Genomic DNA, 19,920 nt, shown 5'->3' with positions numbered 1-19,920 from the left:
AGTCACATTCTGTTAAAGGTGCTCAAAGCACACACATCCCTGGGTCGCTCCTCTTTTCAGTTCGCTGCAGCTAGCGACAGGAAGAGCTGCAACAAACACTCAAATTGGACAGTTTTATCTCAATCTCTTCATTCAAAGACTCAATCATGGACACTCTTACTGACAGTTGTGGCTGCTTTGATGTATTGTTGTCTCTACCTTCTTGCCTGTTGTGCTGTTGTCTGTGCCTAATAATGTTTGTACCATGTTTTGTGCTGCTACCATGTTATGTTGCTACCATGCTGTGTTGTTGTCACACCCTGACCATAGAGAGCCCTCAGGGTTCTCTATGGTGTTTTAGGTCAGGGCGTGACTGGGGAGGTTTCTAGGTATTGTGTTTCTATGTTGGTGTGTGTGTATGGTTCCCAATTGGAGGCAGCTGAGAATCGTTACCTCTAATTGGGGACCATACTTAGGGTTTCCTTTTTCCCACCTGCGATGTGGGATATTGTTTTTGTATGAGTGTCTATGTACGCTACATTTTTCACGATCGTTATATCTTTGTTGTTTTGGAAGTTTCACTATTATTAAAATGTGGAACTCTACTCACGCTGCGCCTTGGTCCAATTATTTATACGACGGTCGTGACAGTTGTCATGTGTTGCTGCCTTGCTATGTTGTTGTCTTAGGTCTCTCTTGTCGTGATGTGTGTTTTGTCCTATATTTATATTTTATACATTTTTTATTTTAAATCCCAGCCCCCGTCCACGCAGGAGGCCTTTTGCTTTTTGGTAGGCCGCCATTGGTAATAAGAATTTGTTCTTAACTGACTTGCCTAGTTCAATAAAGGTTAAATAAAACATAAAAAAATGTAAGAAAAACACAGAAATACAACCCCAATCTGTATGCGGCCTCAAATCAGTGCCATACTCCCTCCTGTAAGCTTCTGTTTACCATATCTATTTTCTCTAGTGTTGTAGATCAGTGCTACATTATCTGAGAGACATAAACAAAGGCGAAGACAGGCGAAGTGACATCAGATGGACAGGCGAAGTGACATCAGATGGAGAATCTGCAGGCCTGGTTTTCTGTTTCCCTGATGGGAGATTATCTGATGGGACACTCCACTGCCTGATGATCTGTTTCACAGAACCCCAATCCCTCTCACTGTGTAGTCCAGTGTGTGCATAGGTACAATACAGTACAGTAGGTGTTCAGTGTATTGAGATGAGATGTTTTGCTCATCACAGGTACCATAAAGTGACATTCTGCGGCATGTAAATGTTACACTTGAAACCCTTCATCATGTGATGATGCAGGTTTGACAGCCGATTACTCATGCAAAAGTATTTTCGCTTTGCTACCACTGTGAGAGCATCAATCAACCATTCTTTGGTCTGCTTTCATGATCTCAAATAAGTTGCCTGTTATCTCTCTGGTAGAGAAGGACGGTGATGATGAACAATGTGTTCACTAAAATGTGCTATTCTAAAGAACACGACTATAAGTGTGCCCCCTGAATGTGCTCAAGAACATCATATAATTCGATGGTAATACATATTTAATTTGTGGCAAATTAGCTTAATAATAACCTGCTCGCTACCGCCAACTGTGTAGCTACCTGAAATAGGGCATGAGAGAATACCGTCATTCTGATTAATGGGAAATATGAAGAAAAGGCCCAAGTGCACCCAGATGGCCCAGATACTAGTACTTGAAATCAACTAGTGGTTGACCACGCTACCAACTTATAGTAGATTCTTGGCCCAGATCTCCAGACTGTGATTCTTGGCCCAGATCTCCAGACTGTGTTTAGAGATGGAGGGTGTTGTACCCAGTGCTCACTCCTGTGGTGGAGCAGAGCTGAAGGATGCATCGACCTTGCCTCGGCTCGGCTGCAGTCTAGGGACAGTGGTGGGTGATATAGAGGGACAAGTGTGAAGGAGGCAGGGATGAGGTGATTATCTCTCCCTTGTACCACAGAGGATTGGGCTCCAAGTTGAGCCTCTCCGCTGGCCGGGATGTATCAGTGTCGTCAGGTGGGCTTAGACGATTACCCATGGTGCCGTGCAGGCTGGCAGCACCCACTGTGGGCATCCACCTTCTCTTCTCACGCATGACCACAGCCAGAGAGAGTGACTCCCATCTATCAACCCCTTCTGTTCCTGCTTCTGCCTGATGAATACGCTGACCTTATCTATTCACTCATGGCTGGTATTACAGTGTAGGACTCGGACCAGTTCCAGTATGATAAAGACTGCCCTACCCTCTGTGTGGATGATTGACTTTGTTCCGGCCAGAAGTTTCTCCTGACCACCAACCTGATCAAGAACAACTCTGGTCCCTAGTTATAAGCAGAGTAATCATTCTGTCTTACTCACAGAGTGTAGAATCATGCTCTTGTTTCTGATGGAAATGGTATTGGTGTAATCTCTGGCAGGCCTCTTGTACAAATATAAAAAGTCCCCTGTGTTGGCACTAAATAACTAATTTTGAAAACAACCAAATTATAATTTAAACATACAATATATTCAGTATTTGAGTCTGAATTTCACAAACTAGAGCTCTCCCAGGATTTCTGAACCAGTTGCAACAGGGCAGAGTGTTCCCCTTTAAGCCCCCCAGTATACAGAGACAGAGACAGAGAGTCATTTGCTTTTAAGGTGCCCTGTCCCCCTTGGGTCACACAAGACCTTGCATAAATGTTTGACAAGTCTCCAAAGTTACCATTTCAATACATTTCTCAAAGTATTCTACTCAGTCTGGGTAGACTAAGGCGGCCAAGTATTCAGAACCCTAAAAGCCAATTAAATATGCGTTCAGAGTGCATTGTGTTTTCTAAAAGAACATCACAGTAGGTCAGACATTTGGCTTACAAGTAGGAGTGTGTACAAACACAAACACAGACTGTGGAAAATGTGAGTTTGTTTATGTGATCAGAGTCAGCAGACTAGAGTGCTTAACATCTCAGCGGGCAAAACTGGTTGAAAAATGACCTCATTATAACAAGAAACTAGTTGAAATGACCGGTCACCCCAGATGGACTGTTGATTTTAATCTACACACTTATAGATCTTTTTTTCACCCACTCTGCTCAGAGTGGGTGAAAACCCGCTTTGGTGATGAAATTTCACTGCCTTATGTTATAAAATATATTTTCCAAGACAAATAGGATTATTCATGTTCTGAATTGTTCAAAAGCATATCCAAAATGTCAGATTTCGTGACCTAATAAATCCATTAATAAGCACTGGGCTCTGCTGACAGAACGGTGCCGCTTTTTCGCAGCAACGTTTGAGGATTTCATGTGAGGTGTTCGTCTTCAAAGTTATTTCTGCATGTCGCAAAAAGCTAAATTAGCATGACACGAGCTGAATTTGAATGTAAAAGGCTTTGAAAATAAAAAGCTTGCTGTACGCTCAGTGCTCCATTGAAATTTCACAGAGCTACCCTTGTTTTTGTGAGAAGCCTTCTAAAAGTAACAGGTAATTCGCATTAATATGAAAAGTATATACTAAAATGTCATGTCTCAAAATCTATTGTACCTTTTTATTGTTTTATGTCCTGTGGATTCGGAAAAAAATATGAGTTCAACGGGAAAGTGAGCCTGTCACAAAGCCTTTATTCTCGCACAGCATCCAGCCTAGCTGACGTGATGCTGTACAACTTCCTTACTAAAGTAAGTCACCATTTTTGCCATCCTGCAAGGGTAAAAAACCCAATCACTTTTAAGACCGATTATGAGACATGACATTTGGACCATTGGTTTACTTAAAGGATTATCTACACAATTAACATAATATGTGTTTTTGATTGGACACCCTTCTTTATGCCTACCAGTATTTACCCTCTAAAATAATTATAGTGCTCAGGTTTAATGGCAGTTTGGCAGCTGGGGCCTATAACTAGATCCATTCTACACCTTTCCAGGGTTATATGATTTCCATTTGCCATTTGAAGGACTTCCCTGAGTGAGTTTTAATGCTGGTGATAATGAACTCTGCAAGAGAAGAAATGGACATGTATGTTCATAATCTGGATATTAAGGCAGTAAATATTTAAAACACACTTCAGACAGTTTTTGGAGGAGGCTACACATTTGCAGAGAACTATTTGCAATATTTTCCACTGTACGATGCAGCTCTGTTTTTCAAGTTAATTTCCAGTCATTAAGTTATCTTCACAACACTGACTAGAGGGCACGAGAAGTTGACTTTGAGATCTCAACGAGTTCTTCACAAGGTATTCACGGCATCCATTTTCTTTGTTCTCGTTGAGTTGTGCCAGTAGACTTCCACCTAAGGCACTCTTCCCACTCAACCGATTCTGGCAGCTGCGATCTTTACAAGATGAAAAGAGTTCGTCCTCTCACCATCACCCTCATCTCTTGCCTCCCTGGGATATCTATGTCTTGTTAGTGGGCTCTGTGTCAGTGAGAATATGAGAGATGGACTGTAAGCCAGAGTTTTTACAATTACTAGCATGAACTCTTAGGCCTACCCTTTGACATACATAGAGTACGCTTTCACATATGACCTCAAGGCAATTCTGCTTTCATATTAACGTATTTGATGTGCTAAGGTTATTTTGAATAATATATTCGCTTTCAGCATTGCCTTTATAAGTTAGACCACAAGGTCGCTTATGATCCGACTACATCAGAGCTCTCCAACTGGTCCTGGAGAACTACTGGCTGTCAGGGCTTCATTCCAGGCCTTCAGTAACACACCTGATTCAGCTAATTAGTTGACTGAAGACCGTAATTAGTTGATATTTTGAATTGGATTAATTTATTAATGGGCTGGAATAAAAGTTTGCACACCTAGCTCCTCAGGACCAGATTTGAAGACCCTCAATCTATGTGAAGCTCCTACAAGCATACTGATGTAGTGTAGCAGTAGCCAGAGGTTACAGTATGTCACCGAGTGATTTAGTGCTGTGTGTAGATATTGGCTCAGTTGGTAGAGCATGGTGTTTGTAATGCCAGGTTTGTGTGTTCAATTCCCACGGGGGACCAATATGACAAATGTATGCAATCACCTCTGTAACTCATTCTGGATAAGAGCATTTGCTTAAATGACAAATCTTTCAAAAATGTAGATAGTGTGGGGCTATTATCAGTAGCTGGCCTGGGAATCCCTGTAGTGAGCTAGTCTGTGATTCACCTCCCAGGTAAAGGGAACTTGTACAGTTGGATTATTTTAAGAATCTAGGATGAGGATTAGGTTTGGCCTTTTAATCCTTAAATCCATGGGCTGCACCCACTGATGCAGAATCATGTACGGCTTGTTTAGTGGTTCTATAGTCGTGTAGTGCTTATTTATCTGACATCACAGGCTACTGCATAATGAGAGTTGGCTAGAGGAAAAGTGAATATTGAGGAGTGCAGCTGTAGGTTTACTCACCTGTTCTATTTACAGTATACACCACTGTAGACCGGTTAGTTCCGCGAAGTCCATTGCTGTTAAATCCCAGGTTGTTCGTGTTTTCTTTCTTTGCCACGTGTCTGGGAAACATTGAAAATGAGTTAGCTCGTTATTTGAATTGTCTAATATCTTTCTGGAAGTGCTGCTGCAGCAGTGATATAGCTGCTAAACAAGATGGAGATAATCTAGAGATTTACCAAACGTTGATTTAAATGGGGATCGATATCAGCTCATGGTTATCGTCGACTTCATCACACTATTAACTTTATCGGTGCACTGACAAGATATGAGAGCAATAAGATTATGAAGAACGTCCTGATGCTGCTATAAAAAGCCATTAAGTAGCAATATGTGCCCTTACTTCAAGGATGTAGTTATCTGCTAGACACAGGTACCAGATACTGATTGAGATTTTGATTGTAGCTAATAATGAATGTCTTCATGCTACTCGGCCCAGGTTCCTTGGACCTAAAGCTCCACTTAAGAAATGACAGCGTGAAGTTGGGATCCCATTGGCAAAACCACCTGAACCTTCAAAATGACATCCTTGGTCTGTACTGACTCTTGACAATGTCTTTTTCCCCTTCAGGATCACCACTACAGCAGCTTGTATGATGGACCTGAGACGATATCCGCTGGACGAACAAAACTGCACACTGGAGATAGAGAGCTGTGAGTATCTATCTTTCTCACTTTCAGTTCAACTCAATTACATTTAATTTGATCTATCTTTCTCGCTTTCAATTCAATTCAACTCACTTCAATTTATTTGAATTGGTATGAATGGGAAACAACCTGTGCCAAACCAATGGTCTATACTAGTACTGTATGTATAAGGAATCCACAAAGTTGAAGACACAACTTCAAGTCAGTTACTATAATACAATAATATCTCAAGCATTAAAAACTACTCATGGACATGTACAGTAAATTAATCCTCATGAGGGGAAATTAATAGTGTTTCCTGTCGGCAGATTTGTCAGTGAAACCTAAAGCACCCAATTCAAGAATACTATGTTGCATCACTTCAGAAATTCAGGGATTTCTGCATTACAATGGTGTACAAATATTAAGACAAAAAGAGGCTGCCAAGGTCTACTTTATATGCTGCTTTTTGAAAAGTGTATTTCTTTCTCAACAGCTTGGTAAATGCTTTAAGGGCTTTCATTAACCTTTAAAAACTTGTTTTATTTTTTGTTATGACATTTTTGCACTATGAGGTCAAAATAACACTGGAATTATGAAAATGATAATTATGCCCTTTTTGTGTAAGAGCTGTTTGAAAACAATGCCTGGAATTTCAGCCTGTTCAGGTAGGATGGAACATGTCATGACATAGACAAATTACTTTGCATCTGGGTAAGGGGGTGGGCTCTAGACCATCCTATCAGCCAATCTGGGCTGTATATGTAAATATCTCAGGGAAATTAACAAGAACAAATATTTTGGAGTTATTTTCATTAAATAAACACAGTGTTTTACTAGACATATAGTGATTTAAAAATACAATTACAAAGACTGCATGGGGACTTTAATACATCTAATTTAGTCATTGACGTTAACATTAATCACTTGAATAAATCTAAATAGAAACGTTTCAATAAAAAATATCCGTTATCATCTTCCCCTCTTCAATTAATCAATTCAGCTACAATTTGAGAGGTCACGCAACACAAAAGCATGAGGTAATAGCACTACGTTTGCATTATCCTAATTATGTTCACCTTCATCTTGACAGAACTAAAGAACATTGTGCAACCATTGTGAACACAAATGGCCAAGTCAAATCTAATTGGGACCTGTTTTGCCTTTGTCGGGTATAGTTTTTGGGGAGGCAAACGTTAGTTCCAGTGTGATCCTGTTCAGCTGCTGAACAGACATGTCTCAGTGACTGAAGGCATTACAGCCAGGGACAGAGAGCCTCACAGAACACTTAGTTATTCAACATTCAGCTCTTTAACACAAAGCCTCCCCCTTCATTTTAGTGGCTGACAACAGCGACAGTGTGGACCAAATATGTAATGCATCTCTCCCTGATAAAGTTTTTAAAAAACACCTGAGGCCTCTCCTGTTTCATCTGTGCTGCTGGATTCAGAGTTTGTGAAGCTGCAATGTGATGTGGGCTCTGGCTCTGTAGACCCGACACCTTTGTGATCTGATGTGCTGCCTTTCCAACTCAGCAGCCGTCCTGGTCTATCTTGTCTTGATTCCCCTCTTCTCTTTCTCTTTAACTCCCCCCATATTTCTCTCTCTCTCTCTCTCTCGTCTCTCTCTCTCTCGCTCTCTCGCTCTCTCGCTCTCTCATCTCTCACTGTCTTTCTCCATCTCCCACTCTCTGCTTGGCTTTTTTTCTAGGGAGTATGACAGGTTGATCGCACCTATCTCCCTTAATACCTCTGAAATATAACCACTGAATCACGCTCAGTTTGTAACCAGCTTTGACAGTAGAAGCAGAACTTTCAAGTGTATTTTATTTTGTGTTAGATTTTCATCAAATTCATCAAATTCAAATTCGTAGTGTAATTGTTTTGGACTAAAACTAAATAGCTGAACCTGATTTAAATAGCATTCTTTAAATGCAGAATGTGACGTTTTACAGGAAAGGTTATTGTTGCTGCATCGTGCTGCAAAGAAAACCCCACCATTTGTTTGTTTTCTTTTTTCCTTTTTCAGAAGTTCATTCATTTATTAGAATTATTCAATTACCATACAAAGAAGCATTGATATAACATGAATCATAATGTTCTTGTTTTGTAACTTGTAAAGGTCTGCTGCCTATTGAATAAAATAGAATAGGAGGGAAGAAACATACTCAAAGGGCATGTTGTAAATCCCAATTAAAAGTCCCCTAGGAAGTGGGTGTTGAAATGTGAAATGAGATGCTGATTAAGTAGTATTTAATAATTCAGTCCGGCTTTAAACTTACTCTTTAAAGTTGTAATAGTAGAATGGACAAGAAATTGGGTAGTGCATCATCAATTCCTCTTGTCATGTTAGTCATTGCATACCATAACTTGTTGGAAATGTCCAGATAAACTAGCCCATGTCAGTTTTTTAGTCCATAGATTTTGTTGTAATTTTTTTGTCCCTGAAATATCACACGAATACACTTTAGATGTATAGAATGAGCTTTAAAACTGCAACATTTTCTTTGCATCCCATGACAAAATGTGTACAATTTCAGGAAATAATCTTTAATCCTGCAAAATGTTCTCCACCAACAAGAGGGGTGTGAACAGTTTGTGTCATGAACAGTGCCTGTGCCCATAGAAATAGACGTGGCGTGTTTGAAGGGGGCGGGGGGTGAGCGGTATGTTCCCCGATGCTGGAAGGGGGGCCCTAGTGAAACAGTTTGGGAACCCTTGCTCTATACCAGGGCACCAAGCAATAAAATAAATAGAGTCAAACGTTTCCATTTTTGTCATTTAGCAGACGCTGTTATCCAGAGCAACTTACAGTTAGTGCGTTCATCTTAAGAAAGCTCGGTGGGACAACCACATATCACAGGCATAGAAAGTACATTTTTCCTCAATAACGTAGTTGTCAGTAGAGTCAGAGCTAGAGGGAGGGGGGCTGGTTAAGTGTTTTTATTTTTTTATTTTATATGAGGTGAAACAGTCCTTTATCCTAGTGGCAATAAGGCTGCTGAATGACAATCACTAGCAGGTCCAGTGGGCTGGCCTACACTTGACAATGTAATTGACCATGTTCTGACATGTATAATGTGTTTAGTAGTGTACCATTGAAACACCTACTGTAAGAATCGCACTGGTTGTATTTATTGTACACAGAGCTGCAAACAACATGTCCCCATGGGGATAATAACGTTATTGTCTTATCTGTCTGTTTTAGGCATGCATGTCTTTGGAATATAGTCTTTCAGCTCCATGTGTATTTTCCTTTATCCCTGTCAGAGCTGATGTGTTGCTAGTTCAGACGTCTTCTGACAATATCACAAAGTGTCAGATGAAAGCCTTGTCAGGTTCAGAAGGAAGGAGGGAAGAGAGGATAAAGCCTCAGAAAGTTTGGCTGGATAAAAGAAGGCCCCTAGATAGAGTATAAGCCTACAAGCAATAATAACTATTCAACACTTCTGTGTAAATTACTTTAATCATTAGTGTGAGCACGTAATATGCACTATACAATTAGCGTGATACAGTTATTTAGTCTCCCCTTCTATAAATTGTTCCAGTTATAAGCCCCTCTGTCTTCATACTAATTTGGTTGTAATGAAATACATCTCTGGAGCGGACTTTTCCCTCCTGGGAGTAGGAGTGTGATGAGATGAGACTTGTGCCCTGAAGGTGGACAGTGGAAGCAGTTATTTTGGATAGTCTGCCTCTCCTCTATGTGGCTCATTGCTGGGCAGGGACACTAATGTGTCATTTAAGGGAAATGCCTTTTTCATGGAATCATGTGTTAAGTGAGTTTTGTTGTCTAAATGCTGTTTTTACTTGTCAATACAACAACACAGTATGTCTAGCAGAGTGGCCGTGTGTGGCTACTTTATATTAAAGAACAACTGACCCATGTCACTGCACAGTGCTGGGTGACTTTCAGCAATATTGCATGAGTGCTAGTTTATGACCTTACAAAACACCTCCTGTCAAGCTACATTTGTTGTGTTGTTTCTTCCCAGCTTCTCTATAATGTTTGCAAATCTGGGCAGTAGTACAATAGGCCACATAACCTATATCTAGGAAGTGATAACCTTGGACTGCATTATTCAACAATGTCAAACTCAAAATGTTATAGTCGTTGCATAGTATAGTACATGCTTATGAATTTCACACGCACACAGTACTTCATTAGTAAAGCATACTGTATGGACTAGTCCACTGTATAAATCGTGCTGCCAGATGTATAGAGTATAATTAATTCACACCTACTGTAATACACTCAGCAAAAACGTGCCTTTTTCAGGACCCTGTCTTTCAAAGATAATTCAGAAGGGTTTAAACACTGTTTCCCATGCTTGTTCAATGAACCATAAACAATTAATGAACATGCACCTGTGGGAACGGTCGTGAAAACACTAACAGCTTATAGATGGTAGGCAATTAAGGTCACAGTTATGAAAACTTAGGACACTAAAGAGTCCTTTTTACTGACTCTGAAAAACACCAAAAGAAAGATGCCCAGGGTCCCTGCTCATCTGCGTGAATGTGCCTTAGGCATGCTGCAAGGAGGCATGATGACAGCAGATGTGCCCGGGCAATAAATTGCAATGTCCGTACTGTGAGACGCCTAAGACAGCGCTACAGGGAGACAGGACGGACAGCTGATCGTCCTCGCAGCGACAGACCACGTGTAACGAGACCTGCACAGGATCGGTACATCTGAACATCACACCTGCAGGACAGGTACAGGATGGCAACAACAACTGCCCGAGTTACACCAGGAACACACAATCCCTCCATCAGTGCTCAGACTGCAATAGGCTGAGAGAGGCTGGACTGAGGGCTTGTAGGCCTGTTTTAAGGCAGATGCTCACCGGACATCACCGGCAACAACATCACCTATGGACACAAACCCACCGTCGCTGGACCAGACAGGACTGGCAAAAAGTGCTCTTCACTGACGAGTCGCAGTTTTGTCTCACCAGGGGTGATGGTCGGATTTGCGTTTATCGTCGAAGGAATGAGCGTTAAACTGAGGCCTGTACTCTGGAGCGGGATCAATTTGGAGGTGGAGGGTCCGTCATGGTCTGGGGCAGTGTGTCACAGCATCATCGGACTGAGCTTGTTGTCATTGCAGTGAGTTACAGGGAAGACATCCTCCTCCCTCATGTGGTACCCTTCCTGCAGGCTTATCCTGACATGACCCTCCAGCATGACAATGCAACAATCCCTACCACTCGTTCTGTGCGTGATTTCCTGCAAGACAGGAATGTCAGCGTCCTGCCATGGCCAGAGAAGAGCCCGATCTCAATCCCATTGAGCACGTCTGGGACCTGTTGGATCGGAGGGTGAGGGCTAGGGCCATTCCCCCCACAAATGTCTGGGAATTTGCAGATGCCTTGGTGGAAGAGTGGGGTAACATCTCACAGCAAGAACTGGCAAACCTGGTGGAGTCCATGAGGAGAAGATGCACTGCAGTACTTAATGCAGCTGGTGGCCACACCAGATACTGACTGTTACTTTTGATTTTGACCCCCCTTTGTTCAGGGACACATTATTCCATTTCTGTTAGTCACATGTCTGTGGAACTTGTTCAGCTTATGTCTCAGTTGTTGAATCTTGTTATGTTCATACAAATATTTACACATGTTAAGTTTGGTGAAAATAAACGCAATTGACAGTGAGAGGACGTTTCTTTTTTTGCTGAGTTTACAAATACGGTATCAAAGCAACATTCAGTATATTCCTTATTATTCAGTATAGTGTAGACCCAGACTGTGGGTGGTCAGAGAAAAAAAGAGGTGTTTAAATAACATATTTTGAAATAAAAAGAGAGATAATTGCACCATTTTAGAGGACAATTATGCCACTAGTAGACCCACAATCCAGCCTTCTCTCTGTTTATTTTACTAGGCAAGTCAGTTGAGAACAAATTCTTATTTACTATGACGGTGTCGTGTCTTTGGCATCATTAAACTGAAGACTTATTTATCAAATAACTCTGTAATTATTATTACGCGATTAAACTGATTAATCATGTAACTGTAATTAACTAGGAAGTCGGGGCACCAAGGAAAATATTCAGATTACAAAGTTATAATTTTCCTAATATAACTTTCAGATATTTTAATATCTGATCAATTAGTCTTCGAATTAATGAATTATTATTTACCTCACGTTAGTCTCATTCCAAATGTCGTAAATTGTTGGTTATCTGCATGAACCCAGTCTTCACTATGAGTCATCTATACATCAATTGTCTTAAAATAATTTATTTACTAACTAGGTAATTCACAGAAATGCATAACAAACAGTAGATATGGTTACAAGGAAATTATAGAATGTGCCCTAGTGGGCTAAACCGGCATGGCGGCTTGTTAGACAAAATGGGAGTGGGGGTCAGCTGAGAAGGCACTACAGAGTTGATAATTATAACAAATGAAATGCTAACCCTTTGCACATGAACGCTCACTCATTTGGGAATAATTGCAATCAATATATATATTTACGCTCAGTGTGTCGTCGGGATCTCTGTTGAAAAGTTTGTTTCTGTTGGAGAGTTTGTCCGCTCTCTCTCTCTGTCGTGGTTAGAATGGTTAGTTCAGAGTGACATTCATTCATGTCGTTATAGAATAGGTGTTTCGGCGGTTGTTGGTCTTCGCGTTCAATGATACCGAATTCCTAGCTGCAGACTAGTAATTAATATCAGACTTGTTTTTATTCTGTCGGTATCGATAGTCTAAGAGTTTAACCATGTGGTATGGTTAAAAGTTCAGCAAGAGAAATGCATGGTCTGCAACCTTTAGCCATCTCGTAATTGAGGTAAGCTTGGTCTGGTCTCAAACCTTGGCCCTCTTGTTATCGAGGTAAGCTGGTCTGGTGATAGAAAACCTAGGTGGGGGATTTATTCGGAAGAGCAGGAAAGGGCCTGTCCCATGACGCCAGACCATAACTGTGCTCATGGGCGGTCCTCTGATTTAGTTAAAGCCCAAAAGGGAATTGGAGTTTCCTTCATTAAACAGTCCAAAATCACATTACACAATTTCACAAACAGTTCCATGCTCACTCATTCATTTTATACAACAATTAGATGTAAGCCTCATAACTGAGGCTATTATATAAACAGCGTTATGGTAATGTGGCCGTACTGTCTCTCATGAGTTTCACAAAATTGTACCAAACGGAACAGTTCGTAGCTGGATTCTTCACCGAACTTTTATAGATTCTCCAGAACATAAATATTGTTCGGACCTCCAGTTCTGTGAGGTGGAAGAAATTCCTTTGTTCTCTCTATGAAAACTCACTCCCTCTCTATACTGTGGCCATGAGGAGATAGTCTCCTCCAGGAATTTACAACCTCTCTGACCACAGCAGCTTGGGTGGAGGAGACAGAGGGAGATGGTGCTCACTGTGTCCAAAGAGGGCAACGTCATGACAACAGCCTAGGAACAGTGGGTTAACTGCCTTGTTCAGAACGACAGATTTTGACCTTGTCAGCTTGGGGATTCGATCTAGCAACCTTTCAGTTACTGGCCCAACGCTCTAACCACTAGGCTACCTGCCACCCCAAATGTACGTACTTATTGTTTTTCTTTCTAAGATGGCAAGAGTGGAAGCGATGCCTCATTATTATGGTGATTTTACGCTGTTGTCAGTGTTGTCACAATGAAACCCTCATCTAAGCTCAAAATTCCACCAAGTAATAGTTACATTTTCTGCACCAGCGGTGCACAACGTACGGAGCGTCACTGCTATCAGATCCTATTTTAGAAACCACAAATGTCCTCTGGGGTCTGAACAGTTTGTACACTGGAGTTTATTCTGCGCCTTAGATCTTCCCATCACAGCTCCTGCAGGTTTGCCAACCAGCTGAACTGAAGACAGCTCGCTGCGCGCTGTCGGACTTTAGAGACACTTTTAATTGGACACCAGGAATAAGATTAAAGTAACTTTGAACCGTGGGTATCAAACATTCATTTTAGTTATATTTTAGAGGAGCCTCTCAAGCACATGCAGGGGAAAAAGCGTCAGTTGTTTGAGACTCTGACTCTGATTTTCCTGTGCTCTGTCCAGTTAAATTTGAAAAGAGCAGCAGACCTTCCCATGCATTGTTAAGTCTGAAACTTGGCTCTTAAGTCCCCCGGTGTAGCCCTTTGATGGTATTTCTGAGACTCTCTCTGACTCAATGTATACTTTACAGACTTCAATTAGGCTTGGCCTCTGCTTTTGGTTTACTTTTCATTTATGTTTGATGATGGTGTATTCATGTATGAACCAAGGGATGTGTGCAACTCCTAGCATAAAGTTTTAATTTGTTCGAGGCCAGTTTTCCCATGAATCCTAACTGAAAATCCATCTGTGTAACTCGATAGGATTACATTATTTACACAGTTTCCAAGTGAAGTGCACCTCTCAAGTTAGTATTTGGCCCTAAGAGAGCAAACCTCCAGGATTCACTTGTCAATTTGCTAAAATTCAACACAATCTAACACTCAATTCGTGCAAATATGTACAAAAAAGTATTTCAGCAGATTTTGTGTTTTTGCTCATTTTTGGTGTGGCTTAATTAGTAGGAAACGACAACATTTTTGGTGCAACTTAATTCATAGGAACATACTTTTTGGGGAGGCAAACTTCAGAACAGTCTTTTGAAAGTTATTAGAACAATGCATGATGGGCAATGGTTTTCTACACTGCCTTTTTTGTGTCCCACATTTATTCATATAAAAAAAAAAACTTGTTAACAACCCAATATTGTTAATCCACCAGGTTGTCACCGAAATAATCATAATATAATAGTAGCCTTACATTTGTTTTGTATTTTAATAATGCCAAAACTGTTTTCTATGCTTGTTTTCACTTACTACTTTGGGATACTGGTGCACTTGAAGTCAGAAATGCCCATTTTTCATGTAGGCAACAATAGGCCTACATTATTTTCTTCATAACGCATTTCATATTTCATGGAGCCTACATTACAACATTTTCTTCATAATGCATTTAATACAAGGCAAGGACAAATTTTATGAGGGTTGCCAGATTTGTTTTGTTGGTATTGATGAAGGTATTTGATTGGGGAATGGGGATGCATTTTTATGATGGGAAATTATAATACACACCATAATACACAAACACTTACACACATATACACACCCTCACTTTGTTTGTACTCATATTATAGCCAACTCTTTTGTATGAATAATTTTTTATAAAATATGTGTTATGTATTCATTATCTTTAACTGGTTAAATGTTTGTAGTTTGCATGTTTCAGTAGTGATTAACATGGTTAAATAGTCATAAATCTCTGCTTGATTTAGCTTTTGGTATATTTGGCATTTTTATACATATTCTGTATTTCCACTGAAGAAATCAATAATTAATCAACACACTATTGTAAATAAATGGACACTACCTGTTATAAAATGGAAATTGCTCTCCCTAAATAAATAGTGAGAAATGTTCAGTCTGAAACCATGTGTTTTACAGCCCTGTAATAACGATATATCACCTTAATAATTGTTTATTTATAACCTATGGAGTATAAGATGTTGGTAATAGTGGCATAGGAGAGTGTGAAATTAATGAAATACCCTAAACCTAAGCTATGTCAGCAGCAATTTCCAGTGAGACATGCTCAGTCTGAAGCCATTCGGCTATGGGTTTCACAGCCCTATAATAATGATACAAGTTATATCACCTTAAAAAGGGTTTATTTACAACCTCTGGGGTATAACATGTTGGGCAAAGTGGTGTAAGAGAGTCTGACATACAACCCCTAACTTGAGTTCAGTCTTCGCCAATGAGAAACAAGAGGGGCCTAGCTTCGTCCTTCATGACTGCGAAAGGCCTCAATTCTAGGCCGTAGAAAATCCTACATCCATCTCATTAGATCAGGACAGGATGGATCAACAGTGATTCATATTACTGGTTTGCATCCTAAAAAAAGGACAGTTGTGTTTAGCTGCATAACACACTTCCATTATTTGTCTACCCATATGATGTGGATCATTGTCAGGTTATTAGATATATAAGCTTCCGCAACAACAGAACACCATGGTTGTAATAATACTTTAAACAGGTAGTTTCTAAATCTGTAGAATGTGTTTGTTTTGGGCCCACACTGGTAAGTTAACTTATGTAAATTAGACAGTAATAGGGGATTTTCTTCTGAATAACTGGTCAGAGCATAGCACTTTCCATTCAGCTTCAGGCAACTTGGATGTATCACTACTGTAAGTCGCTCTGGATAAGAGCGTCTGCTAAATTACTAAAATGTAAAATGTAAATCACACCTGTAGTGACTACTTCTATCCGTCACGCCCATTGTTGCTTACCCATTGTTCACTAGATATATCAATGGAATTACACCCAGCACAATGTTGAAAAACAGAATGCTTTCAACCACTAGATATCATAACTAGACGTGAGCTGGAGGTGGTCCCAACGCTGCCACCAATGTAGCAGAAGAAAGTGAAAGCTGCAACAGGGACTCTAACCAGGGCTCATATGTGGCAAAGTGAGCTCTAACGGCCATTGTCATGAAAGCCTAGTAGGTCTCTGGGCAGAGACAGTTGGTCTACAATGCTGGCATATGCCTTGTTACAATAGCCTAAGTATATAGCATGATTGACACGACCATAATAATCATCATGAAATGGCCTTGGTAGTACCATAAGTGTAAGCCAACATAATTAATAATTTTACATTAATCCTGTTTAACTGCATTGATATCGATTAATTGGTCATAGTCCAGACTCGTTATAGTGGCAAATACCATGCAGTTGCACCAGGGGAATTTAAACCAAACAGATTTTTTTCTACAGGTCTTCTGTTTCCCCACATTTATTGATGCATTCATTTCCCATCATGAAAAGGTGTCCCATTCCCCAATCAAATACCTTCATTGATACCACACACACAAAAAAAATACAGTGTCACGGATCCGTCTGGAACTTTCATTGCGCACACCTGGCCCCTATTCCCACTGATTGTATTTGTATACAGTTGAAGTCGGAAGTTTACATACACCTTAGCCAAATACATTTAAACAAAGTTTTTCACAATTTCTGACATTTAATCCTATTGAAAAATCCCTGTTTTAGGCCAGTTAGGATCACCACTTTATTTTAAGAATGTGGAATGTCACAATAATAGTAGAGAGAATGATTTATTTCAGCTTTTATTTCTATCAGATTCCCAGTGGGTCAGAAGTTTACGTACAATCAATTAGTATTTGGTAGCATTGCTTTTAAATTGTTTAACTTGGGTCAAACGTTTCAGGTAACCTTCCACAAGCTTCCCACAATAGGTTGGGTGAATATTGGCCCATTCTTCCTGACAGAGCTGGTGTAACTGAGTCAGGTTTGTAGGACTCCTTGCTCACACATGCTTTTTCAGTTCTGCCCACACATTTTCTATAGGATTGAGGTGAGGGCTTGGGGTCAGGGCCACTCCAATACCTTGACTTTGTTGTCCTTAAGTCATTTTGACACAACTTTGGAAGTATGCTTGGGGTCATTGTCCATTTGGAAGACCCATTAGCGACTAAGCTTTAACTTCCTGATTGATGTCTTGAGATGTTGCTTCAATATATCCAAATAATTTTCCTCCCTCATGATGCCATCTATTTTGTGAAGTGCACCAGTCCCTCCTGCAGCAAAGCACCACCACAACATGATGCTGCCACCACCATGCTTCATGGTTGTGATGGTGTTCTCTGGCTTGCAAGTGTCCCCCTTTTTCCTCCAAACATAACGATGGTCATTATGGCCAAACAGTTCTTTTTTTGTTTCATCAGACCAGAGGACATTTCTCCAAAAAGTATGATCTTTGTCCACATGTGCAGTTGCAAAACGTAGTCTGGCTTTCTTATGGCAGTTTTGGAGCAGTGGCTTCTTCCTTGTTGAGCGGCCTTTCAGCTCATGTCGATATAGGACGTGTTTTACTTTGGATATAGAAACTTTTGTACCTGTTTCCTCCAGCATCTTCACAAGTTCCTTTGCTGTTGTTCTGGGATTGATTTGCGCTTTTCGCACCAAAGTACGTTCATCTCTAGGAGACAGAACACGTGTCCTTCCTGAGCGGTATGACGGCTGCGTGGTCCCATGGTGTTTATACTTGCGTACTATTGTTTGTACAGATGAACGTGGTACCTTCAGGCGTTTGGAAATTGCTCCCAAGGATGAACCAGACTTGTGGAGGTCTGCAATTTCTTTCTGAGGTCTTGGCTGATTTCTTTTGATATTCCCATGATGTCAAGCAAAGAGGCACTGAGTTTGAAGGTAGGCCTTGAAATACATCCACAGGTACACCTCCAATTGACTCAAATGATGTCAATTAGCCTATCAGAAGCTTCTAAAGCCATGACATTATTTTCTGGAATTTTCCAAGTTGTTTAAAGGCACAGTCAACTTAGTGTATGTAAACTTCTGACCCACTGGAATTGTGATACAAGTGAAATAAGTGAAATAATCTGTCTCTAAATAATTGTTGGAAAAATTACTCGTGTCATGCACAAAGTAGATGTTCTAACCGACTTGCCAAAACTATAGTTTGTTTACAAGAAATTTGTGGAGTGGTTGAAAAACGAGGTTTAATGACTCCAACCTAAGTGTATGTAAACTTCCGACATCAACTGTACATGTGCCCTTTGTTCACCATGGTCTTGTCGATTATTGTTCAAATCAAATCAAAGTTTATTTGTCATGTGCGCTGAATACAACAGGTGTGGCCCTTACAGTGAAATTCTATTTTACAGGCTCTAACCAATAGTGCAAAAAAGGTATTAGGTGAACAATAGGTAGGTAAAGAAATAAAACAACAGTAAAAAGACAGGCTATATACAGTAGCGAGGCTATAAAAGTAGCGAGGCTACATACAGACACCGGTTAGTCAGGCTGATTGAGGTAGTATGTACATGTAAATATGTTTAAAGTGACTATGCATATATGATGAACAGAGAGTAGCAGTAGCGTAAAGTAGGGGTTGGCAGGTGGTGGGTGGGACACAATGCAGATAGCCCGGTTAGCCAATGTGCAGGAGCACTGGTTGGTCGGCCCAATTGAGGTAGTATGTACATTAATGTATAGTTAAAGTGACTATGCATATATGATAAACAGAGAGTAGCAGCAGCGTAAAAAGAGGGGTTGGGGGGGCACACAATGCAAATAGTCCGGGTAGCCATTTGATTACCTGTTCAGGAGTATTATGGCTTGGGGGTAAAAACTGTTGAGAGGCCTTTTTGTCCTAGACTTGGCACTTCGGTACCGCTTGCCATGCTGTAGTAGAGAGAACAGTCTATGACTGGGGTGGCTGGGGTCTTTGACAATTGTTAGGGCCTTCCTCTGACACCGCCTGGTGTAGAGGTCCTGGATGGCATGCGGCTTAGCCCCAGTGATGTACTGCGCCGTATGCACTACCCTCTGAAGTGCCTTGCGGTCAGAGACCGAGCAATTGCCGTACCAGGCAGTGGTGCAACCGGTCAGGATGCTCTCAATGTTGCAGCTGTAGAACATTTTGAGGATCTCAGGACCCATGCCAAATCTTTTTAGTTTCCTGAGGGGGAATAGGCTTTGTCGTGCACTCTTCACGACTGTCTTGGTGTGTTTGGACCATTCTAGTTTGTTGTTGATGTGGACACCAAGGAACTTGAAGCTCTCAACCTGCTCCACTACAGCCCCATTGATGAGAATGGGGCGTGCTCGGTCCTCCTTTTCCTGTAGTCCACAATCATCTCCTTAGTCTTGGTTACGTTGAGGGATAGGTTGTTATTCTGGCACCACCCGGCCAGGTCTCTGACCTCCTCCCTATAGGCTGTCTCGTCGTTGTCGGTGATCAGGCCTACCACTGTTATATCGTCTGCAAACTTAATTATGGTGTTGGAGTCGTGCCAGG

General features: G+C 40.8%; 1 protein-coding gene across 1 annotated transcript in view; it reads left to right on the top strand.

The window, feature by feature from the left end:
* LOC106603846 (gamma-aminobutyric acid receptor subunit beta-2) overlaps positions 1–19,920 on the top strand; it is a 111,959-nt gene that overhangs the window by 67,051 nt on the left and 24,988 nt on the right. The window contains exon 5 of the mRNA XM_014198033.2: positions 5,995–6,077. Within this exon, the coding sequence (XP_014053508.1) occupies positions 5,995–6,077 (83 nt within the window). The remainder of the gene's footprint in view (positions 1–5,994; positions 6,078–19,920) is intronic.

This window comes from Salmo salar, chromosome ssa04, assembly GCF_905237065.1.
Source record: "Salmo salar chromosome ssa04, Ssal_v3.1, whole genome shotgun sequence".
Lineage (NCBI taxonomy): Eukaryota > Metazoa > Chordata > Actinopteri > Salmoniformes > Salmonidae > Salmo > Salmo salar.
Note: the sequence above shows the minus strand (reverse complement) of the source record. Positions and strands in the feature narration are given on the sequence as shown.